Source organism: Thamnophis elegans, chromosome 3 (assembly GCF_009769535.1).
Source record: "Thamnophis elegans isolate rThaEle1 chromosome 3, rThaEle1.pri, whole genome shotgun sequence".
NCBI lineage: Eukaryota > Metazoa > Chordata > Lepidosauria > Squamata > Colubridae > Thamnophis > Thamnophis elegans.
The window spans coordinates 118,624,573-118,651,657 of NC_045543.1; the positions used below are offsets into that span (position 1 = coordinate 118,624,573).

At 35.7% G+C, this 27,085-nt stretch overlaps 1 protein-coding gene across 1 annotated transcript in view; it reads right to left on the reverse strand.

Annotated features, from left to right (window-relative positions):
* The window catches only part of RNF180 (ring finger protein 180), a 50,238-nt gene that overhangs the window by 20,114 nt on the left and 3,039 nt on the right, over positions 1 to 27,085 (reverse strand). Inside the window, 3 exon segments of the mRNA XM_032213877.1 lie at positions 9,856 to 10,766; positions 12,006 to 12,072; positions 14,550 to 14,612. Coding sequence (XP_032069768.1) covers positions 9,856 to 10,766; positions 12,006 to 12,072; positions 14,550 to 14,612 — 1,041 coding nt within the window.

Here is a 27,085-nt window from a genome sequence, read left to right on the forward strand (position 1 = left end):
TTCATGCAGTTTGTGGCTAAGGCTTGTTCTTGAGCTGCCAAACTAAAGCCTTCTGTTTCTTTTTTCAGTGCTCTGATCTTAACCAGTTCCAAACTAGCTTTTGGTCAGCTTTGCCTTCAATATTTTTCAAGTACTGGCTATGCATAGCTTTGTTTTTCCAATTTTCAGCTCGCTTCTCAATTATTTCTTTCTTATATTCAACTTTGACTTAATTGTTATTATTATAACAAATAATAATAATAATAACAACATATAGTTATTGTTATTATTATTATACAATTGTATCACAGCGGCCAGTTGTTTCGCCGGATTTGGCATTGGTTACTAGTCGGGCCCCACCCATGGGCCTAGGACGTCGTAACGTATTTTCGTAATATGCGTGCAGATCCAAGCAGTGAGGCTTTTTGCATTTGACTGATGGTGATTTTGTCAATTTTTAACTGTTTTAAATGTAATTCCAGTGCTTTTGGAATAGCACCCAGTGTGCCAATTACCACTGGAATTACCACTGCTGGTTTGTGCCATAGTCGTTGAATTTCAATTTTTAAGTCCTGGTATTTTGCGATTTTTTCATGTTCCTTCTCGGCGACCCTGCTATCACCTGGTATTGCGATGTCTATGATTGTGACCTTATTTTTCTCAACCAGTGTGATGTCTGGTGTATTATGCGCCATATTTTGTCGGTTTGTATACAGAAATCCCACAAGATCTTGACCATCTGATTTTCGGTGACTTTTTCAGGCTGATGTTCCCACCAGTTTGTTGCTGTTTTAATATTATAATTTTTGCACAAATTCCAATGGATCATTTGTGCTACTGAATTGTGCCGCAATTTATAATCAGTCTGCACGATTTTTTTACAGCAGCTGAGTATGTGATCAACAGTTTCATCAGCTTCTTTGCAAAGTCTGCATTTGGCATCATCAGCATTTGGCATCTGTGCGGATAGCTTGTTCTTGCGCAGCCAGGATTAGTGACTCTGTTTCTTTCTTTAATGTACCTGTTGTTAACCATAACCAAGTTTGTTCACTGTCCACTTTATCTTTTATTTTTTCCAGAAATTGGCCATGCAGTGCTTTGTTCTGCCAACTCTCCATTCTTGATTTTATCACATCTTTTCTGTATTCTTGTTTCGTCTGTTGGGCTTTCAGTAGATTTTTGTTCTTTACTTCGATTAATAGATGTTCTTGACTTTCTTTTAAATAATCAGCCAGTGCATGTTTTTCTTCTTCAACTGTTTGCTTCACTTGTAATAATCCTCTGCCACCTGATTTTCGGGGCAGATATAGTCTATCAGTATCACCACGTGGATGTAAACTGTAGTGCATTGTCATTAGTTTCCTGGATTTTCGGTCCAAAAGGTCCAAATCAGCTTGTGTCCAGTTAACTATACCAGCTGTGTATCTTATAACTGGTATTGCCCAGGTATTTATGGCCTTGACTGTATTTCCACCATTCAATTTAGATTTTAAAATTTTCCTAACTCTGTTGGTGTACTCTCGCCTGACAATAGTTTTTACTTCTCCATGCTTGATATTATCCAACTGCATTATTATTATTATTATTATTATTATTATTATTATTATTATTATTATTATTATTATATGTTTGGAAGGAATGTATAAATGGTACATGTTTGAGAATTAAAGCATAAATTCAACTTTAAGATAAGGAGAAACAGCACTAATGTTTTCTCAGTACAACTGTCAAGGATGTTTTCGATTTGATTTGTTTTCTAAGTGCATAATTCTGTTTTTTCTCAATTAAAAGTTATTCTAGTACTTTTCAGCCTATCTCTACTAAACATTATTTTTGTCTGTTAGGTTATTAGTTCAATTATTTTTTTAATTTTAAACACAAGAATAAGACTAATACAAAGTAAAATACTGTGAAAGAAAGGGGAAAAAAAGGAAAAATTAATGGAAGGAAAAAGTAGCAGGAAAAATAGAAAGGAAAGAAAACAGATATAGAGAAGTTGCTTCCAATCTCCTTTATAGCAATTAAGTACAATTATAATTTGATCTTTCTCTAAGGTTACATTCTGGCTCATTTCTTTCTATAACTTAGAAGGGTTTCCAGTCACAAATAAACATATTGTCTTTTTCACCAAGCAAGTTGGTTTGGCCTATCATCTTCAACAACTACTCTTCTGCCACAGGTATTATAAAATATTTCTATAAAATTGCTGTAGTTATCATACATAAAAACAATCTTCCATGATTTTTTTCAAACTCCCCATCCCATCCCCGCAAATACAAAACAAGCAAAGGAAGCAAAACAACAACAAAAACAACAACAACAAAAAAACCACCACAACAACAAACAAACCCCAGATTAGAATTTATCTCCATTTTTTTTAATCTGCAGAGTTTGGGTCAACACTTAAAAGCAGAATTATCTAACTGTAGGACTATATTTGCTGTATTATAAATTGCAAGTATAATAGTTATGCTACACAAAGCCAATGATGAAAAGAAAACATGCACTTGCACACAAGATATGCTGCAAACAGTAGCTGACAATAAATAGTTCTGTTTTTTTATTTCTTCATCTCCATTTTATATTTTAGAATCTGGCTGATTTGTTCAGTCTTGGATATAGAAGAGTCTACTGTATGCCTAGAAAAAGGGCCTTTGAAGCAAAATTAGCACACTATGTATGAATCTTCATAGCCATTGGATATATCATGTCAGATACATTCAGTACATTCCTGCGTGATAAGGTATCATATCATTCATATTCCAAAAGTTCAATACATTACAGTCTACATATAAACTCCAGCCATCAGTGTGTGCTCCCAATGCCATCAAACTACTGATTATCTGCAGAGAAACTCAGATTGAGGTAGGGTAATCCAGTGATAGTTTAAAAAAAATCTATAACTTCCTTTAGATAATTTGTCTTCATTGAGAACAAGTATTCTGTTTAATGCACACAATATACGTATATCTACTTTTAAAAATAGTTTGCATCTGGGATTCTCTTTCGCTCATCATTAGGATCTACAGGTGAAACTCAAAAAATTAGAATATCGTGCAAAAGTTCATTTATTTCAGTAATGCAATTTAAAAGGTGAAACTAATATATGAGATAGACTCATTACATGCAAAGCAAGATAGTTCAAGCTGTGATTTGTCATAATTATGATGATTATGGCTTACTGCTCATGAAAACCCCAAATCCACAATCTTAGAAAATTAGAATATTGTGAAAAGGTGCAATATTCTAGGCTCAAAGTGTCCCACTCTAATCAGCTAATTAAGCCATATCACCTGCAAAGGGTTCCTGAGCCTTTAAATGGTCTCTCAGTCTGGTTCAGTAGGAATCATAATCATGGGAAAGACTGCTGACCTGACAGTTGTGCAGAAAACCATCATTGACACCCTCCATAAGGAAGGAAAGCCTCAAAAGGTAAATGCAAAAAAAGTTGGACCTTCCCAAAATGCTGTATCAAAGCACATTAATAGAAAGTTATGTGGAAGGGAAAAGTGTGGAAGAAAAAGGTGCACAAGCAGCAGGGATGACCGCAGCCTGGAGAGGATTGTCAGGAAAAGGCCATTCAAAAGTGTTGGGGACTTTCACAAGGAGTGGACTGAGGCTGGAGTCAGTGCATCAAGAGACACCACACGCAGACGGATCCTGAACATGGGCTTCAAATATCGTATTCCTCTTGTCAAGCTGCTCCTGAAGAACAAACGACGTCAGAAGCCTCTTACCTGGACTAAAAAAAACCAGACCTGGTCTGTTGCTCAGTGGTCCAAAGTCTTCTTTTCTGATGAGAGCAACTTTTGCATCTCATTTGGAAACCAAGGACACAGAGTATGAAGAAGAATGGAGAGGCACACACTGCAAGATGCTTGAAGTCCAGTGTGAAGTTTCCACAGTCTGTGTTGATTTGGGGAGCCATGTCATCTGCTGGTGTTGGTTCTCTGTGCTTCATTAAGTCCAGGGTCAATGCAGCTGTCTACCAGGAGATTTTGGAGCACTTCATGCTTCCTTCCACAGACGAGCTTTATGGGGATGCTGACTTCATTTTCCAGCAGGACTTGGCACCTGCCCACACTGCCAAAAGCACAAAAACCTGGTTCAATGACTGTAGGATTACGGTGTTTGATTGGCCAGCAAACCTGCCTGACCTAAACCCCATAGTGAATCTATGGGGCATTGCCAAGAGAAAGATGAGAGACATGAGACCAAACAATGCAGAAGAGCTGAAGGCTGCTATTGGAGCATCCTGGTCTTCCATAACACCTCAGCAATGCCACAGGCTGATAGCTTCCATGCCACGCTGCATTGAGGCAGTAATTGCTGCAAAAGGGGCCCAAACCAAGTACTGAGTACATACGCATGCTTATACTTTTCAGAGGTCCGATATTGTTCTATGTACAATCCTTGTTTTATTGATTGCATGTAATATTCTAATTTTCTGAGATTGTGAATTTGGGGTTTTTATGAGTTGTAAGCCATACTCATCACAATTATGACAAATCATGGCTTGAACTATCTTGCTTTGCATGTAATGAGTCTATCTCATATATTAGTTTCACCTTTTAAGTTGCATTACTGAAATAAATGACCTTTTGCACGATATTCTAATTTTTCGAGTTTCACCTGTATACAATAAATAGAAACTTTGTTGTGATTAATACAGAGAATAAAAATATGAGGTAGTCTTTAGAACTATTTCAATAAATCTACATATATACAAGCTCATTTGCTTGTGAAGAACGATGCTTCATCAGTAACTTTATGCAACAAGACTTATAACAAATTTTGTTTTATTTTTCTTCTAATTTTTTTGTAAGAGAACTTCTGTTTATTATGAGATTCACTTTCCAAATATATAATGTAAAATCAGTATGTACATTTATTACTGAATATACCATTCATTCCAAAGCAGCTATATGAATTTTCTATTTTAAAATTCCATTTAGCACAATACTATTCAATAATGTTGGCAGATGGCTCTTCCTTTTGCACTTATACTAATAGTTTCTGTGCATCTTTTGCCATCTCCTTAATTTACTATATCTTTATCCTCCTGTAACAATGGTTAGCAAATGATTCTTGAATAATCTTTAAATGAGATGTATTTCTGGTGTTTTCTTAGTTTCAGATGTCTTCATGGATCTATTCATGACAATTTTATGGTCATTGGAATTAGACTATTCTTTGCTATATAAATTTACTGTTTAGCACACAAGAAAAGGCAGCTATAGTATATTTTCAAATCCTTCATCCATCAAAAACTAGGTTAGCATAGAATATCTGATCAACAGAGACTAGTCTTAATAATAGATGACAGCTGTAGTTAAAAAAATGCGAAGCCATCAACTGAATACATCAAAGGGCAGCTATATTAAAATCTAAGTGCAAACATAACAAAAATCTAATACTGGAAGGGCAATCATTTAAGCATTCAAGAGTCTAAAGTAGTAGGAATAAGATTTATATTACTTTTTTTAACTTCTCCATTCTTTTCCCTTACATTTTTGCTTTATAATTTCCTTTTCATGCTAGGATAACCAGAACATCATATTACAAACATGACTGTATCTTGCATTTCATTACGACACTTTTACTTGCAACCCCTTTCTTATTTTCTTTTTAAACCAAGAAGTTAAATGTCACAGAAATGAATTTCGAAACAGCATGGCAGGAATGAGGACTGCTTTCCTATCATTTATCTTACTAACAGTTGCATTAACTCTTGTAACTGCAATTATAGCACTGCTGTAATTATCTGTACAGCAGAACCCATTATCACCATTTGGTGGAGAAACGTACTTACTAATTGTGTATCCCTTGTCGTTTTAATAAGCGATACTGTCATGGGTCACATACTTTTGTAAGTCACCATTTCAAAGAAAGCAAATATTACACACACAGAATATAGACCTGTGAATTGAATAATATGGTTCATTTTATTGTGACAGTACCTTTGAAAAATCACCAACATTTTATTTTAAATGAAAGTAGGCCTCTGTCATACTGATTTAGTTATTTGTGCTAATATATATGCTTTCCTTTAAGATAAAATTTACAGGTAACTCATGCAGAAATCAGTATGTTCTTTCTTATATGTGTTTCAGGTAACTATGAATAAAATTTTGTGCAACGTACAATAATGCCCAAATTTTAAAATTATAGTCTCATTTTTGCCCTTGTTTATACACAGCCACAGACAACTTTATAGTAATATTGAAACTACATTTAATAATCATTTAAATAGTGATTCACTGTTGTAACACCAAAGAATTTTATTGATTTTATTACTGTTTTTATTCTATATTATCGTTATTAACAATTGAACTTATGCTTGGTATACATTCATTATTACATTTTATATAGGAAAAAACAAAACTAGAGTAGAATTCGAGTAGTGTAACAGAACTTAAATAAAAGCCACAATTAACAGCGCTTAGTCCACCAGATCTTACCTAGTAAGTAAATACTTAGGCTATAGGCAACCATTAAAGCACTTCTATACTGTTGGAAAAAAATAAATAAAATCCAGGGGTGTCAAACACATAGCCCATGGGCCAGATGCATTATGTAATGACCACGCCCACTCAAAGTTTAGCAAAGGGGGGAAAAGTAATGATACATCATATCACATGACGACGCGACGCAATGTAACAAGTCGCTATGGTCAGCATATGTTGAGCTTAACTTAACTAACAAGTAGTACATTTTTCTAGCCTGTATCGATAAACATTTTTAATAAGGCCCCTGTTTAAGTCCTATCAGAATCATTTTAGAATCAGTGTTGACTAAAGTCCCTTAGTTTTTCTTGGCAAAATTTTGGAAGTGATTTACTATTGCTTCCTTTCTAGGGCTGAGAAAAAGCCCACAGATCACCCAGCTGCCTTTGTGTCTAAGGTGGGCCTAGAACTCAAGTCTCCCAGTTTCTAGTTTAATTACAGCACCAAATGAGCATTGTCTCTCTCTGGTATCCCCTCACCCGAACTTACTGAAAAGTAGATAAGTTTATACCTGTGTAATTTTGAAGGATTCATATAGAAAATAGTTATTTTTTACTCTCTAATATCAGACCTAAGCTATTGCTGCTAGAAAGTGGCATTTCTTAGTTAACATCATTAGGTTAGATATTGACCCGCACCTTTTCTGGAAAGGCATTCTCCTGAATGGAGAAACAGAATAGAGATATTAAGAAATAAAGTGATATTCAAGGAAATCAACTGACTTTAAAAGTTTGCTTCAGGGTGACCTCAAATGCAGAGTATGATGAGAAGCAGCCAGTTCTAGCTCCAGTACAAGTCACCAAGAGTACTGTAGCAGCTGCAATATGTTGGCTTTTAGGGATTCATCCCCAAGCTATTAAATAAAAAATAAATATTTGTTACATTCTTACAGATATTGTTTGTTTCATGGAACCTATGAGGGATTCAGTGAGTTATTTTAGGATGCAGTGAAGTGTTTCTCTGCTTCCTTCTCTCTTAATAATCACAGTGGTTTTTGAATTGAATCTCTATGTTTTGGGTTGTTTCTTTAAATTAGAATTAGAAAATATTTGAATAATAGATTCCTTTTACAGTACTGTACAAATTCTGGAGCATTTTAAACTAATAAAAATAAGTACTTTCTAACTCTCTAGAAGAAAACCACATTTCCTATTTAGTCTTTTCAGAGTGCAGTCTGAAAAATCTACATTGCCTATCACGTTTGATACAATTAAGGGGATGGGACATGGAATATTTTCATAGCTCCAAAAATGATACTGAGTACAAGTTTTCATTTAAAAAATTAACTCTCATTGATAATGATGTAAAGCACTTATTAAGATCTTAGTAATAAGAAAAAATAAAGCAGAGGTTCTATTTTATACCTTCTGTAAAGTTCAGCCAATGACTAAATGGTATTGAGATTTTTTGACATTGACTTTTAAGAAACAGAAATGTAATTCCTTGACTAAGATGCTACACATATTTATCACCAGCATTTTGAAAATGCAATAAAATCAGTCACAGGAAACAACTTATTGTATAAAAGTTAACAGATGATGCATTTTAACACCAGGTATAAGCATTATTATATTTAAATTCTGCAGCCAACAAATGAAATAATGTTAAATTTTACTTTATGAAACATTTTGAGCGTGATATAGCATGTGGCATCTTATTTGTTAAAGTTTACAATCTTTTGTTGCTTGGTAGCTTGAGGAAATTTGGTGCCCCCTGCTGTTGAAAAAAAAAAACCCACATTTCTGTTGCTATATACTTACTTGAGAATTCCTTTATACAAAAAAAAAATAGTAAACAAAGACAAAAGAAGATGTACTGTAACTCAGACATAGGATTAACTTATAGCATGCTGGTATGCTACATAATAAATGGCAGCATTAGTGAAATATTTAAAAAATATAGCTCTTATATTCAGGAAATAATAAATAATTACCATTGTGTGCTAACATGCTAAAAGTGCTTTTTATAATGGGAATTTCAGTGTGGACTATTAACATGAAAATTGATAGGCATGCTGATGTACATGTCTTTATATTTTAAAAACATATAACTTCTTAATGTTCAGTGTGAATTATACCAATGGTTTAACAAAAAGGATAAAAAAAGGGTGAATGGAAGAAGTTGAATGTTCCAGGACACTACACAGGAGCTAATTTCAACACAATAGAAACTAGGGATCCAATAGAAACATCATTCTGCAGATGTTGTGCTACTTTAATTCTTATAGTATTTTGTCATAAACAAATGAATCATCTTTTTATTAATTCCTTTCCATTTGTACCAGAAACAAATTTAAACCCTGCATTTGAAACAAACATACCTTTTTCTAAGCAGATATTCAGCAAACAATCATGATTTTCATTCATTCTTTTGTCTCCAATATTTTTTTCTTTAGTCTCATACAAACACCAAACATTACTTTACCAACCTTTCCCTCAAATTGCATACATTCAGAACTTGTATAATTTTTCTCAAACCATATTTTATTTATTTAAACCATTTATAAACCATCTTAAAACAAACTCTGGGCAGCTTGTAATCAAGAATAATGCAACACTTTCTTTCATTCTTGCACTCTGATGTTGAACATTAGTATATAAACTACGGTGTTTGTATCATGATGTTTTTATGCTTTTACACTTTTTATGTTTGTCACTTGCCACCTCTTGTGTTTCTAAGAGTCCAATCCAAATAGCTGATCAGTGAGTGCTCATCTAAAAATCAGAAAGTTAATAACTGTTTTGTTGTCACAAATATATCACTTTAGACTTCGGTATTGTTTTCTAATATTGTTTTTTCAACATCTATTTTATTCTCCCTGGCCTTTTAATTTTATTTGTAGTGAACATGCTAATATTTTCCTAGACTGGAATTTGTTTGATTTTATTTCTGCTTTTGTTGCCATTGTATTGAGTTCAATTCCTAATGACTGTATGGACAAATGCTTGCTGTGCTCCAAGGACATTCCTGTAATTGATTCTATTCATCCATTTTACTCATTGTTGCCATTGTCTTCTGATTTTACAGTTGCTGTTGTATATTTTAACCCACTTTTACATTTTAGTCACAATGTCAAAATATTTAAAAAAATACTAGGAAAACGTCTGAAAGCCTTTACATTACAGAATAGATAACCAAATATAAATATGATATTGGATGTATATTTCATGGTGATTGTAGAATAGTTCTATGCAAAACAAAATGCAGGAAATATGAAATAAAAATAGTTATTAAGTATGATAGGTTATTTTTATCTTTAGAACTTCCAAGGAAACTTTCAGAAATAATTTTACAATACACCAAAGCTCCACCTAGTACTCATGGAAAAATTCTTCATCTAATACAATCTATAAATTGTTGTAATACATACCTGGTCTTGCCACCTATGTTTTCTCCCCAAATTGTTCAACTGGTTTCTTTTTTCTTGTACAACTCTTGATCAATAGTTGTGAAGGGCTGAAGAAGATAAAAAGGTATGATATGCAGCTGGAGAGTATTTTTCTTTTGCAATATTGTCTGATGAAGGTAAGAACAGCTGTTGATCAGTAACAGCACTCTCAAGATAACTTTTTGAAGCTTTCCAAACAGGATTAAACCCAGTTTCTTCTTGTGCTAATATCCTGTAAGTAACTAAAAAATTCTTTGAAAGCTCAGAAGTATCTGATTCAAGTCGGAACTGAAAATAATTATGTACTTTGTTGGATTTCAGTGGTAAGCAATCTTTTGAATTAAAATGCTGTGTCTCATGTTGCCTAGAAAAAACAGGTCTCTCAATTGTGGATATTCCATATAAAGTAGGAAGCAAGACAAGCCTCTTTCTCAAACTCTGTGGTATTCTATGAAAAGCTTTTACAGTGTATCCGTCATTCTGAGCCAGTGAAGCTGAAATACTTGCTTTTAGATTAGACACTTTGAAGCATAGTTTTTTATTATTCATCTCAAAGTTAGCTGATCTCAACTCTAGGCAAAGTGCCTCCATTAATCTTCCAGTACTGTCATTACTTTTAGCCAGATATGGAACTCTTTGATTTCCAGCTCTCAGAATTCCACTTGTAGCACTCTTGTGTATTTCTTTACTAGAATCACAATTGCATTTACAAAGTGACAAGTACTTTAGTTCTGATTTTGGTAACCTAGTAGCTATTTGGCAGCCAGTTTGTCTTTTACAAAGATGTATATCTGTGAACTGTCCACATAAACATGCTGTATTACTGATAAAATTATATTCTCCAAGGCAAGCCTCACAGAATGGGAAGTTCAATTTTCCAGTTGTCCAGTTGCCTATGGGAGAAAATAAGCCATTAATTCTTTATAATTCATGAGATAAGAAATGGTTATGAAGTCAATTCCCCCCCAATAGGAAGTGATATACTTATCATTTTATAACTGAAAAAGAACAAATAATCAAATAACAAAAGACAAAACCTAACACTTTTGAAAAAGTTCCTTGAGATAAATACATCTTGGAAATGTTCACGTTAACGATCCATTGTAAACATTTTAAAATATTATCTGATACTACTAAACACACTCATTGTATTTATTTATTATATTTATTATATTTATACTAACTACTGGGTATTTTTAATGTTATACATTATAATACGATGTGCAGTTAATATTACCTGATAAATAAGCTATACCAAAACTGAATAGGTTATGAATTTTTATTGTTTTGATGATTTTTTTGTGTGGCTGCTGATAAAAATAGGATTGCCAACATGATTGCTAATGTCCGATGACGGATATGGCTCAAGAAGAAAAATGTTAAGAATGCCCATTTTTTACTAATGGCTTTAAATTATATTAACTGATTAAACTGATTAGAGTGGAGGTTCTAGAAAGAGTGCAGAGAAGAGCAACAAAGATGATTAGGGGACTGGCGGCTAAAACATATGAGGAACAGTTGCAGGACCTGGGTATGTCTAGTTTAATGAAGAGAAGGACTAGGGGAGACATGATAGCAGTATCTCAGGGGTTGCCACAAAGAAGAGGGAGTCAAACTATTTTCCAAAGTACCTGAGGGCAGAACAATGGGTGGAAACTAATCAGGAGAGAAACAACTTAGAACTGAAGAGAAATTTCCTGACAGTTAGAACAATTAATCAGTGAAACAGCTTGCCTCCAGAAGTTGTGAATGCCCCCAACACTGAAAGTCTTTAAGAAGATGTTGGATAACCATTTGTCTGAAATGGTGTAGAGTTTCCTGCCTAGGCAAGGAGTTGGACTAGAAGACCTCCAAGATTCCTTCCAACTCTGTTATTGTATTGTAAACTAAGCTTTTATTTTTGTTCTGAGTTTTGCATTTGATTTTTTGCATTCTACCTAGAGTCCATTAGGATTGTGTGGCTTATAACCATTGCTAAATAAATACATAAGTAACAAGATAAAGACTAGGTTTTCCCATTTTGAAATAGCTTTTCCCTATGTCTTCTGAAATATAATGTATAGTCTCTTCTTTGTTAATTATAACTTTGAATTCCACACACTCTAGCATTCTTGTGACATTAACAGACATACATGGAAGTTTACATGATGTAAATGAGAACATGTGGCAATGGATTATGATCAAATACAATTCCATGATCTGTAGAAAATACATTATCTTAGGCAGAGAACATAAATTGGGCTTTCAATCAATAATTTAAAAGTCTTTTAAATTATCTAACCCTAACTAGACTTATGAGAAGAACTAATGTTGTACTGGTAATACTATATGGGACCATATAAGGAACATAAGATATGCAAGTTTAGACTTAACTGAAGCATAAAAATAAGATTTTAAGATCTGATTTTACAATAAATGGCTGGCTGTAAGTCACATTTAATATTTGGAAGGGGTCCAGGGATCATGGTGGCCATAATCACAGTAAAATCTATATGATCTGAATCTTAAATTTTGTTTTCTTGGATTTAGAGGCAAAGTTTTAAGGCATAGACATCAAACCTTTGCCTCTAAATCCAGGATATTAAGTTTCATGTTTTTCTGAATTTCTCTTACAAATGACAGCAAATTACATCACCAAATTTTTAATATGAAGGGAGCACAATAAGGATGACCACCTGCAGCCTAACTTCTCCCATTTCTATAACTCTACTCTATACAGTAGCTAAACACAAATTTCATATATTTGGTTACTGTTAAAAAGCACAGCACCTTAAGTCTCACCAAGTTGCCTTATTATTGTTGTAGTGTTCTTTGGAGGGATGACCAAAGGACATTGTGAATATATGCTAAAAGGATTTAACCCCACCAAGGTCAACCAAAGTATGATGATCATCCCAGCAGACATCATGGACTATCCAAGGAGTCGATAAATGAATGGAGGGCCAATAAATATCTGGGAGTCAATTGATGTAACTGATAGAAGGTTGATTAATGTAGCTTTGTTGGGATCTCTGGAGTGCTCCATGCCAGTCTCTAGCCTTGAGAGAGAGGTGGCTAGCAGCAAGTGTTACTCGGGGTTGGATGATCAACCATTACCAAAAGCAGCATTGAGTTGTCTATTATCAACTATGTGTTGTTATTGGCTTCAATTATTACTATTATTATGATTAGTCACACAATCAATCAGATATTTAGACTATATTTGTCACAGACTATTGAGTCCTTCCCAAGGACCTGGGATAGGCAAATGTTGTTGTTTGAGAGTGTTAAAGGTATTATCGCAGAATGTAAGTTGTTCCAACTAAAGCTTGGAAAAATTGAATGAAGGTGATTTTGTCAATGCTGATGGTGTTCAGGTGGTGTTCTAGATGTTTTGGGATTGTACCCAAAGCACCTATTACAATTGGTAACTATCTTTGCTTTCTTTTGCCATAATTATTCTATTTCTATTTGCAAATGTTTGCATTTTGTGATTTTTCTCCAGTTTTCTTTTCTATTTTGCGATCCTCAAATACAACACCTACTATCCAGACTTCTTTGTCTTTCTGATTGACAATTACTAAATTTGATGTGTTAGGTGGCAAGAGCTTGTCTGATTGGATCCCTTAGTTTCTTCATTTTTTATTTCTTTATTTTCTGGTCCCACCAATTTGTGCTTTCCAAGTAAATGGTATTTCTTGCAGATCTTCCAATTCATCATTGTTGTTACTTTGTCATGCCTTTGCCATGCCTTATAATCAGACTGTCCTATTTCAGGCCATGGGCACAAGCACACCAGAAGGGATTAACTGTTTTATTGTCAAACTAAATTTCAGCATTTCCCAGGCCCCCAATGTACATGAAACATCCTTACAGCAACACCTTCTTGTTCAAAAGTTCTTTCAAGGGCCTTGGCTAACAATAGCAGATATATGTGTTATCCTTCAATGGACTTTTGCAATTAGGACCAAATGACAAGGCCTAAAAAAAGTATTGATAATAGATGTGATGGGGAAGAAGAGTTATTTTATTGTATTATCCGAGAAGGTAATAAGTTAATGAAATTGTCTGTACTTTTTTTGATAAGGGGAAAGTCATTTCTTTATACATGTTTTGGTTTTCCCCCATGCACTTTTTTGTTTTATTGTTATATTTTTTGGTTTGTATTCTAAGCTTTAATAAAATTATTATTTAATAAGATATGAAGCAGTTTTACAACATCTGTAATGAACCTGGAACTAGAAACAGGCATGGAAAAAGGAAAGCCTTTGAAACTATCTCTGAATTCAGAAGAATTCAGTCTTAAATTGGTATACTAAAAGATGTCAATGGACAGATACTCAAAGACAAATGAATATAAAAGAAGAAGACCCGCAGCAAGTTGGATAAACACAATTAAAATGGCAATAAATAAATCATTCCAAGACCTGAAGCATGAAGCTGGGGACAGAAAAAACCTATTAGTGCAGTCACTAAGAGCTGAACCAAATGATAGTATATAATAATAATAATAATAAATCCGGCGAAACAACTGGCCGCTGTGATACAATTGTATAATAATAATAATAATAATAATAATAATAATAATAATAAAAAATCATCAAAGCACAGTGGGAATTAGTCATTTCAATCTGTATGGAAATACTATGCTATAATGGACTTTATATTTTTATTCATATTTAAAGTGGGGCTCTTACCTTTTCTATTATGCAATTCACCCAATCTGGAAAAGCTTGTATGTTCATGTGCCATAAGTTAGACTTATCCAGGGAGGTAATGGATAATCAAGGTTGCTATAAAATAAAATTCAATATATTATTAGCATTGTGTATATTTTCAATTTATAAAGTTTTAAAAATATTTTTACTTCTAAAATCCTATTATATGTGTTAATTGTATTTTTCTTTCCCCTTTGTCCATCCTCAATATTTCTATGCACAAGCTGGTTTATCTTTAATAAAGCTCTACTTTTATCCTTCTTCCATACCCTTTCAACAAGCTTAAACAAATTGCTGAGATTAAGTATGTCTTGTCTTTGCAACATCATCCTAATACTCCAAACTGATTTATTTCTTGCCATTCAGGTCCGGAAGGAACTGTAAGTTTTCCATATGTTCCCTGTCAAGTTTTTGACCAAGCCCAAGGCTGATTAGTTTCAGCAAGTATTGACCAAGCCCAAGGTTTCACATTCAGTTCTTCATATCACAATACAAAACATACTGTTTTCCCAAATTATAAGCATGTTTTTTATATTTTGATATAACCTGTCCTGAAGGGATTGCTCTAAAAATTAATTATGATTATCCCAAAGATGCTTTTTTAGGAGGCAACTGGATTTTCTTGTTTTTTCTTTGAGGATGTTTCGCTTCTCATCCAAAGAAAGAAAAAACAAGAAAGCCCAGTTGCCTCCTGAAAAAGCATCCTTGGGGCAACCATGACCTGGATAACTGAGAATCTCTACAGACTTTTAGCTATACAATTTGGGATGAACACCTTTGAATTGTGAGAGTAGGAATGAATTTCTATAGAAAAATTGTAGACTACAGGAACCAGGAGTGCTACTCAGGTGATCCTGAGGACACAGATAAACCTCCAAGTGCTTCAGTGACCCTCTAAAAGGATGCAAATGATTAGATGTCTGCAAAGAATCTAAATCCTTCCATTCCCCACTATACTGTCAGAGCTGACGAAGCTTCTTGGGTGAGAAGCGAAACATCTTCAAAGAAAAAACAAGAAAATCCAGTTGCCTCCTGAAAAAGCACCTTTGGGACAACCATGACTTGGATGACTGAGAATCTCTACAATAAATTAATTTTCCAGACAGAAAACATACCTGATAGTTTTAACTAAATATTACTGAATCTGCAACATCTCCCTAATGAACTCAAAATATAAACTATATAATATCCATTGAAGGTATACTATAACAATTATACTACAATATGTCTTATAGCATAAGACTTATGCTGTAAGATTTATTGTGAGCTTTGACATTCCAATTTACCGCCAACTAATGGAATATTATTTTTTATTCACATAAATGAATTTTATGAAATAATTTGAAAACAAGATAATAATATATGTTTTAAAGAGTATAGTACAGAAAGTAAAAGATAAAATAAAAGCATAAAATTGTTAAAATGTGGAAAATGCTTCATGTCAACAGGGCTTTTTATATAGGATGATTGTTAGGCTTTCAATTTGTTATCGCAGACGAAAATACAGCTTAACCAAATGCTGTAATTTCTATAGCTTCCCCTATATTAGTATAAGAACATTAAAGTTCATCCTGTTATCGTATTTTTCAGAGTATAAGACGCACCGGAGTATAAGATGCATAAAGGTTTTGAAGAGGCAATTTTTTTAAAAAAAAGGTAGGTAGGTAGATAGAGGGATAGAGAGGGAGAGAAAGAGAGAGAAATACAGTAGGTAGGAAGGAAGAGAGAGAGTGTAGTTAGGTAGGTAGATAAAGGGATAGAGAGAGAGAGAAAGAGTGTGTGTGTGTGTGTAGGTAGGTGGGTAGAGAGAAAGAAATAGAAAGAGAGAGAAATACAGTAACTAGGCAGGGAGAGAGAGAAAGAGTAGTTAGGTAGGTAGGTAGGTGTTGTGGCCCAGCAGGATCTGTTTGAGTTGCTGATGGACTCGGATAGCAAGGAACCCTATGAGTCTGCTATGGAAGATGTGGAGGACCCTGGGCAGGGTTCAGACTCAGAGCAAGGACCAGAGAGGCTGGTTGCCCACAAGGAGGCGCCTGAGGCATGGAGCAGTGGGGACGACTCAAAGCAGTTTGTTCCTGACACGAGGCAAAGAAGGGCGGAGAAACGGAAGCAGCAGCTGTGGAGGCAGACTCATATGAGATAATCAAGCCCAGGTGGTTGTGGCTTGGCCTCTCTCAAGAGAGTATATAAGTGAGAAATTGGGAGGGGTCCTTTTGCAGGACACAACCGTTCATAACAGTCTTGAGGAACTCTTGTCTGGTCTGTTTTGTATTTCTGTTCTGTTTGGTTTGCTGGCAACCCTTCTTGCATGAGAATGTTGTCTGGGCTTTCAGCCAATGGAGTTGTAATTCCTATGATTAAAGAGTGGCAAATAGTCAAGCCTGTGTCTGCATTACTCACAGGCCGGAGGGGGGGGGCGAACAGGTAGGTAGATAAAGGGATAGAGAGAGAAATAGAGAGAGAGAAATACAATAGGTAGGTAGGGAGAGAGAGAGAGAGTAGGTAGGTAGGTAGGTAGGTAGGTAGAGGAATAGAAATAGAGATAGAGAGAAATACAGTGGATAGATAGGTGTTTCTGCTGGCACAGCACTTAATATAATCCTCATCAATCAGTTAAAAATGAGCAAAAAACGGCCTGTTTTTTGCTCATTTCTGCTCTCCCCAGCCCCCAAGATCTCTCTGAAAGCCTCCATGCATGGCCATTTTGGTGAAGAGGCGGGGCTTCAGGAGACAAAAAATTGCTGTATTCAGTATATAAGACACAACCAGATTTTCAGCCTCTTTTTGAGGAAAAAGGGTGCGTCTTATACTCTAAAAATACAGTATTTTAATCTCATTTAATTGGTTTGTAGATCATGTCAGTTTCTATACTGCAAGAGTATTGTAATAATGAGAAATATGTATAATTAGCATATATTTATGGAACTATCATTTTATTTTTCTGAAATGAAATGATAGCTTTGTTGGCAATCTTAAAAATCACCATTTTAACAGTACTTTTATCATTTGACATACCAATGGGAAAATGTATTCAGATTTTAGAGTAATAAAATTATTCTAAATTACATACCATTATTTTTAATTAAGAGACAGTGAAATACGTTCTTTTAGAGAAAGCAAGTTTAGTATATTTAACAAAATAATCACATTTAAAACATTAAAGATCTATTTTCTGCCTCCAAAAATGTTACATAAAATGAAGAAATAAAATATTTAGCTTACTCAAATTGTGATCTGATTGTGGAGGAATAGGTGTTTAGCATTTATGCAAGCCATTTCTCCATTAACAATTCTGATACTCAGAGTCAGAATTGTAAATGGAAATTGAGGAAAGAGGATTTGGTATCTTACAGCAAGGAGGCAGAACAATTAAGCTGTACTGTGTGACTCCTTTAGTCTCAAAGTAAATTCATTTTGAAAAAAAGGTGACGTAAGTTGACAACTCCCCAGTATGAATAACCACTAGAATGTATGGAAATTAAATCATCAGCTACTGTTTCTAACATACAAATGTTACAATGTAAAGAAACTAATAGAAATAAATAGTGATAAGAAAGCTTCTAAAATAATTTCTTTGGTTGATACAAAACTTTTTATAAGATTTTGAAATATGTTGACTTCTTTTGGGTTTCCCTAAAGATTTATATTTTGTACTGAGATGACATTATTTAAATCATGAATGATCAATGTGTGTTCTTTGTTACATCAAGGTTGACACTGATGTCAAGAATGTCCTTTTTATTCCCTTTTAGTTAATTCTCTTCCATGGATATTTGGAGTGCATTTGAAGAACTTATTAAAGATCAGGAAACCCAAGAGGATCTAGCCAAGAACATTTTATTGACCAATCATGCATCCCTTTATAAACCGGTGTGATACTTACTGTATATAGCTGTTTCTAAATTTCAGAGGCAGGAAATCTAGCACGTTTTAACACACTCTCCATAGCAGTTCTGGAGGGCCAATGTAAAAAAGTCCCATAGAAGCTGCTATGTGGTCTTTATGGACATGGGGCCATTGAAGTCACAGCTCATGTCCTGTTATATTATGCCCCCTATAAAGACTCGTGGATTCATTTTATAACTCCTTACTTGACAAAATATTTGGGAAATACTGATGTCTTTTATGTAGAGCTATTACTATCTGAACAGTATGATACAGGTAGTCCTCAACTTACAACAGTTCATTTAGTGATCATTCAAAGTTACAACAGCACTGAAAAAGTGACTTATGACCATTTTATATGCTTACGACCGTTGCAGCATTCTTAAGGTCACATGATCAAAATTTGGATGCTTGGCAACTGGTTCATACTTATGATGGTTGCAGTGTCCTGAAGTCATCTAATCAGCTTTTGCGACCTTATGACAAGCAAAGTCAATGAGGAAGCAGATTCATTTAACCACCATGCTACTAACTTAACAATTGCAATGGTTCATTTAACAACAGTGGCAAGATAGGTTGTAAAATAAGGCAAAACTTACTTAATAATTTTTTTCCTGGTCTATAGCCGTAATATAAGATTGGCTGGAAATGATTAATACATAAATTAGATATCCTGCCTAGTACTCCATAAACTGGATGCGATAGAATAGAATATACAGAACATTGTCTCCCATTCCTCAGCAAACAATTTTCGTGCAGGTAGTCCTCTATTTACAACTTGTCATTAAGGCCATTTAAAGTTACAACAGACTTTTAAAAAGCTACTTATGACCTGTCTCTGAAGTTATGACTGCTGCCCCACCCCTGCAGTCATGTGATCACATTTCAGGCACTTGTTGCCAAGTGCTCCACAATCATGTAATTACCATTTGCAATTTTGTCTGCTGGCTTCCCCAGAAAGTCAAGGGAGAAACTAGCAGAAAAATTTTGCAAGCTGTTGCTGCCCGCCAAAGGATTCCCACCCCACCCTGCTGTGCATTTGGAGCGTGGGACTCCTATGGGAAGAGGAGAAAGTAAGCTTGGACCATGAAGACTCAAGCTGCTTTTCTCCAGCCCAACACTAGATTTTTCTTTTGTGCATGGATGGGAGAGGAACTCCTGCAACAAGCTGGAGAAAGGAAGCTCGGAATACAAAGATCAAAGCTTTTTTTCTCCAGTTCAATTCTGGATTTCCCTTTTGTACATGGAGAAGAAGGCAAATACTTACAGTGGGCTGTAGAAAGACAGCTTGGATTTTTGTGATCCAAACTTCTTTTTTCAAGTCCTTCCTGGAGTTCCCTTCTACACTTGGCTGCTCCTTTGGCAAGCAGCTCTTTCACTCCATATGCTTCATAATATTAAGTAGTCCCTTAACAACAACTGAAACAGTTGAATATCTCATTTAATGATCAAGACAACTTACTGTATGATCAAAACTTTTGAACTCGCTTGTGGTTGTAAGCCAAGGAACACCCATACCCTATTAGATGCAGCCTGGGAAACTCCCCTGGGAAAAGTGTTGGACTAAGGAAACAAGCTATATTTACCCCAAACCGTTTTTGGGGTTCAGTGGGAAGGGAAGAGGACTGAAATACTGGTAGTGAGTGTTACTTTGGCTTAGTGTCATAATTATGGAGTTCAGAGAAGGAAGATGGTAACTGGTGAACCAGGATGGATTTTAAATATAAAATTTAAAATCATTTCACATTTCTGAAAGTGTGTCTGTTCCAAAGTAGTCCAAGACAAACCCAGTGAACATTTTTGAGTAGGCAGGAAAGACTTTTGAAGAACAGAGGTAAACTAGATTGCAACATGAGAAATATCTACTGGGAACAGAGAGGTACTGTGTACAATTGTTTAAGAAAAACAGTAAGTAATTACTTACATTTTCAATTAGTTACCACATAGGAAACTACAAGTCTAGGTATCACCTGCAAATATAGTCAGAAATAATCCTATTCTTGTTGAGTATTAAAACATGCTCAGTATCTTAAAGTTATGTAATCATAATTCAGTTGTGACAAGATGAAAATAAATTAGAAAACCATCAAAAGTAAAATGGAAAATATTAAACAGAATCAAACTAAAATGAATTGCAGACATAAATTATTAAGGAAAAGCTTAGACTGAAAAAGATAAAGGAAAAAAATGGATAGAAAGTTAAATTTTACAGCTTACAGAATAATGTTGTAAAATGAAAACATAAAAAAGGAAAAATATAACAGAATGCACAAGAGGATTATGAAGAAAAATTGATCTGTAAAATAAAAACACTGGATTGAATGTATACAAACAAGTTGGTTCCTAAAAATTGGGGAAAGAAATTGTGAATACAATCAAGGAAATAAACCTGGAATATTTAGAATTCATAATATAAAATGGGAACTATCAACTATTTAAATGAATTCTCTAATGAAAATTTAAGATAAATGCAATGTTGGCAGATGCAAAACTTGGCTGAAAAAATCTATATATAATTAGACAAAAATATAATGTCCTTGTTTTGGATGGTAATATCAAAAGAACAAGTAACACTGGTATTGCCAACATGCAGTAGAAAATAGCATTAAATGAAGTAGCACTTAAGTTTGCAACATTTAATATAGCAAAAAATATTTGAACAATAATAGATGATACTTGAATGCTGTGAAGGATAGATACTATTTAAAATATTTCTACAAGCATCAACGTGATTTGCTAGGAAACTGTGTTGTTGCCATCAGACCCATTCCCCCTACATAGTTCTTTGTTATGTGCATACGACTGAATATAAGGAGAGATTTTTTTGATTTACCTTTCAATACTGAGATGGGAATGAAAATAAAAAAATTAAAAATTTTCTGCACTGAGTAACTAAGTACTAGAAGATAAAGTCCCTATGAATGAAATCAGCCAGCACTTCCTAGACATAACTAATTCCCTTCTGAATACCTTAATAACTTGCAACTGGCAAGATAATATAACAGAAAGCAGCTGAACAATTAATCATTTCAGTCTTATATTTCAATACTAATTACTGTGTTAACTGGGAACTGGAACTGGGATAACTAAATGCCAGTTTTTGAAATCAGAGTCCAGAAACCAATAACTAGACAGTGTCTACTTTAAGAAAAATATAAAAGGTCTGGATTAGCGGAAAGACAGTTTGGAAAACCAGGTAGTAATCTACCAAACTTGAATCATTGTAATTAGAAAAGATAACTACTATCATCACATAGTGTTGCACAAATATAGTTATATAGTTATATATAGTTATATATAGTTATATAGTTATTTAGTTATATAGTTATATATGTATATATGTATATATGTATATATAGTATATATAGTATATATAATATAGTAATTGGGAGAACCAAAAGTCAACAAAATTCAAATGATCTTCTGCATTCCTAGTTGCTCTCTGTAGTTGGTTGAAATGTTAATATAGCACAGAGTTGGAAGAAGAGTATAGTAACAATTTTTTTAAAAAATTAGGTAATTTAACATTAATAACTGTCTTAAACTGAATCTATATATTGTTAAAAAGCTCATATCTGTAATCTTTAACTAGGTGAAATGGTATATCATAGGCCAAAACCTTTTAAACAAGGTACCTGTATCTGAAATAGGCTAACGTACAGAATGTGTACAAAAATCAAGGACTCACAAATTCCATTGAATTGAAATTTGGCAAATGCTATGAAATAATTTAAAATGACCATAAAACATATTATTACATAATACAAAATACAATAATTTCCTGAAATCAACTCCTGATCTTTGACTGTGCTATATAGTTCAACATAGCTCCTTAAATCAACACTGAATTCCATAAGAACTTCATAGTAACTATAAAGCATGAAGGTGGCAATGTCATGATACGGGAATACTTTCCTGCCTCAGGACCTCGATGACTTGTTATCACTGAAAAAAGAATGCTCTGCTTTTTATCAGAGAATTCTATGGGAGACTCTCGGGCCATTTATTTATTAAGTGAAGCTGAAGTGCAAGTGGATGAGGTAGCAAAAGAATGATTCCAAACATACAACCAAGCCTACATGATGAAGAACAACAAATCCAGTGTTTCTATGTCCAAGTTCATAGAAATATTCCCTCATGACCTGAAACAGTTTGTGCTAAAAGACCTTTGAATGTTACTGAGAAGCAGCAGCTCTGAATTCCTGTATGGCAATATAAGAGACTGATCACCATTTATAGGAAATGTATGATTTCGGTTATTGCAGATAAATTTACTGAATCTAAGAGGATGATTCCTCTTTCATGCTGTAATCATGTGTTGGATGATTTTGTTTAAAAAATAAATTAAGTGAGCACCAATGTTTGATGCTATTTTTTATTTATATTCCTTTTCTATCCTAGCGAGACCTGCTTTGCTAATATTCACAGCAAAAATAGGCCAAAAAATTCTGTAACTCAAAAAAAGGCTAAATGCTTTTTTAAGAGAACTATAAATTAACATTTCACATAAGTCATGCCTTTGTAGAACTTTCAACAAATTTGTAGCCTGTCCCTTAGGAAGAAAAGAACCTTTTCAATAGTTAAGCAGCTTTTTCACACAAACAGCACTTTAACAGGCCAGGGCAAGACATGAAGAAAAAATATTGTAACTCCACCTTGATTCTGTTTGGTATAAGAGGGGTCAAAATGAAAGTAGTAGGCTTTTAAGATTCTTTTATTATAACCGAGTGCCACAAAGAAGCATTCCTGTAATCTTTGCAACCTCAGTTTTCTGACCTGGCCTATCTCAAAAAGCTAAATAGTGTATAATTAATCTACTGAAGATGAATTGAACTCCATTTTCTCCCAGATACTTTGATTCAGCAATGCAACCATGAGCAGAAATTCTTGAAATTGAGCTGAAGTAACTGTTAAACACAATTTTTAACAAATTTACTAAATTAAATAGTAATTATTTCAGGATTACTTTTTATTTTAGTTACACTTTTTTTAAAACTTGATGGAAATAGTTATATGTTTTAATTATTTTTATATTTAATTATTTTTTTTAGATTATTTTACTTGAAAATGACATAACAAATGTCTGTTGACAGTAGTGGGAACACTAGCTGTTTCAAAGACAGTTGTCTTACTTCCTTGTTAACTGTTATACTGTATATACTCGAGTATAAGCCTAGTTTTTCAGCCCACTTTTTGGGCTGAAAAAAGCCGCCTCGGCTTATACTCGAGTCAGTGAAAAATTTGCCCGAAATGGAGGAGAAAAAGGGGCGGGGCCATGCCGCTGGGTGACACTCGTGAATGGCCCAGTGCCCCTGTGAGTTTCCCCTCCCTCTGTGTCAGTTTGCCACGCAGCGCGCACCGCACCATCCCCCCTCCTCACGTTCTAATGTAATGCAGGGCTGTCTTACGATTCCCCTTCCTCCCCCTCCTGCCGCTCTGCAACGATGTCCCACCTCCTCCTTGTTATGGCAAGCAGCCACATAGCGATGTCCCACCTCCTCTGGTACAGTGATCCAATGATAGGAATCACTGTGCCGTGTGTCATAGGAGGCGGGACATCGCTCCCGCGGCTGCACGGGACATCATCATCACAGCGGGACATCAGCATCATGAGGTGAGTGAAGTATTTCATTGAATACACCGCTAGTTTACTGTTTTTCTTTGAAATAAATATTCAAAAACATTATTGGTATCTATTTTTATTTTTGAAATTTACTGGTAGCTGCTGCATTTCCCACCCTAGGCTTATACTCGAGTCAATAACTTTTCCAGTTTTTTGTGGTAAAATTAGGTGCCTCGGCTTATAGTCGGGTCGGCCTATACTCGAGTATATACGGTATCTTTAATCATGGCGTGGAGGGCAACAGGCAGTGAGCAATCACTCGGATATATTTTCTGGATCTAGCTCCATCTTTTGCCTACCTTTGGATTAGAGCAGGGATGCTTTCCCCCATTCCACCCAAACATAGGAACTCATCAAACCAGATCCTTAATGCTGCCAAGGTTACCACATTAATACAGGCCATTTCCACAAAGGTGACTTACAGCAACTCCCAGACATCCTTGAAATAATATAAACCTGCCCAACTTACTGTTGTTTTGGGACAGTGCTGATTAAACTTACACCAAACTATTAGTTACTTTATTAGTCAGCACCCTCGCTTACAGCCAGGAATGGGGAAGATGCTGCAGCCATTAAGTTTAAGTTTACTTTATTGTCATTGCACTTTGTAAATGAAATTAAATGTCATCTCCAGTGTACATTATAACTATAAAAATAAAACAAACACACATTCTTCACATTCTATATAATTGAATTGACAACCTGATATTGCATTAGTATTGCACTATACAATAGAATTTAGTAAAGTTACTGCCCTGGGATAGAAGCTGTTTTTCAGCCTATTTGTCCTTTTTTTTATTATCCAGTACCATCTGCTAGATGGTAATAGTTCAAAAAAAGGGTGCCCAGGATGAGATGGATATTTAAGAATGTTTTGAACTTTCTTAAGGCGCGGGAGCTATAAAGCTCTTCCAAAGAGGGGAGAGGACCAATGATCCTCTGGGCAATGAAGTTAACCCTCTGGAGTGCTATCCCATCTGCCACTGTGCAATTGGCAAACCAGGTGCAATAAGTTAAAATACTCTCTATGGTGCAGCGGTAGACAGTCACCAGCAGTTTTTTATTCAATTGTTGTTTCCTGAGAAGTCTCAGGTAGTATAATTTCTGCGGGGCCCTTTTGACCAGTGCTGCAATGTGAGGACCCCAGGTCAGGTCCTCTTTTATGATAACACCCAGAAACTTAAAACTGGCCACTTGCTCCATTCGGACTCCATTGATAAGGAAGGGCTGGACATCTGATAAATAATATCTAAATTAAATAACTTTAAATTGCTACCTCACAGATTGACTTAAATGTCATTATTACTTTTTTTTAAAGGGGACACAGAAAGGTTGGCAATTTGGCGGTTCAAATCCCTAGTGCTGTGTACCAGAGTGAGCTCCCGTTACTTGTCCCAACCTAGCAGTTTGAAAGCATGTACAAAATGCAAGTAGAAAAATAGGAACCACCTTTGGTGGGAAGGTAACAGCCTTCCCTGCGCCCTTGGCGTTTAGTCATGCCAGCCACATGACCACGGAGATGTCTTGGGACAGCCTGACTGAGCACCGCCCCCTAAAGTTGGGAATGACTAGAACATGTGTGCAAGGGGAACCTTTACCTTTACCACTTAAAAAACAAACAAACAAATCTTTGGTTACTTGAAAGTTTTCTCATACAGTTCACAATAGAAATCTTATTGGAACCCCAATTCCAATAATACACCTAAGGAGAGTTGAGACATCTTGCAAAATTCATAAGACACCCATTCAAAAGAAAGGGATTTATTTTTCAGGAACCCAACCTGAAAGCGGTCCCCATCCCCATCTGCCTTTCCTTGCCCTGTTATAACCAAGCGGCGTGGAAACGAGCGCTGCTCTTCTTCCCAACAGCGGGAGGGAAACCGGGGCGCCTCAACCCCCTAAGCGGCCTTTGCTCTCGCCGAAGAGAAGCAGCATCTTATTTTCACGCTCCCGTCCTAAGGCCGCTGCCGCCACGAGTAGGCCTCCCCCTCGACAGAACGGCGGGCCGACCGCCACCGGTGCTGCCGGACGAAAGGCCCGCGCCCATTTACCTGCTTCGGCCTCCCGCCGCCGCCACCGCCGCGCGCGGTCCATGCCAGAGGCGCTCCGAGGATGCGCTGGCAGGTGGGCGGGCCGCGGTCGGGAAGGAAAATCGAGGAAGGCCGTCTCAGCCGTGTCCATCCGCCGGGTGCGGAGAGGGGTACAGTATTGGCAGCGGCGTCAGCAGCAGCAGCAACAGTAGCGGCAAACGGGAAGAGACTGGAGACAAACGGCACGAAAAGCGCTCAATTCCAGGCAAAAGCGAAAGGATGGTTTGCCTTTGCCCACCTTTCCCTTCGTCACCGCCCCTTCCCCAGTCGGTGCGAAGCGGGAGGGAACAGCTTTTCATTTATTGGGCTGCCTGGGTGTGTGGAATGGGGTGTGTGTGTATGTCACAACAGAAGAGGGTAGGCCTAGAGGCTTGCCACACCTATACACCTTTTTTAGAAGGGTGGGGGGGCAAAGTCAATTCGCGGTACTTGAACCCGGGAACTTCCCGTGGGATGTCAAACCTGCGGGGAAGGGAGTCAGAAAAGTCAAGATGGCGGCGAGAACCATGCGATGGAAGCCCCGCTTTTTTTGTAACTAAGGCACGCGGAAGGTCGATCGTCATGTGAAAATTCTGTTACGTGATTGGTAGGAGTCAAGGACGATTCGTGGACACATAATCATATGAAAAAGGGGCGGATGTAGAAAGAGGAGGGGCTTTCCATCACATGGTTTTCGTCGCCATTTTGACTTTTTGGACCCCTAGGCTCCCCTGCAAAACTGGTTAGTCATTGGAAGGGAAAGTCTCAGATAAATACCATTTTTGGCTAGATTGGAAAATTGGGGAAACATCCTTCAGAGGCAAATCATGCTGATATTGCTGTCAAGAAGATTATACTGTGCAGCTGTGTCCCTGAAGTCACCAAGAATTGAGTTTATGGAGATTTGTTTTACCAAAGGTAAATGAAAAGGGGAGTCA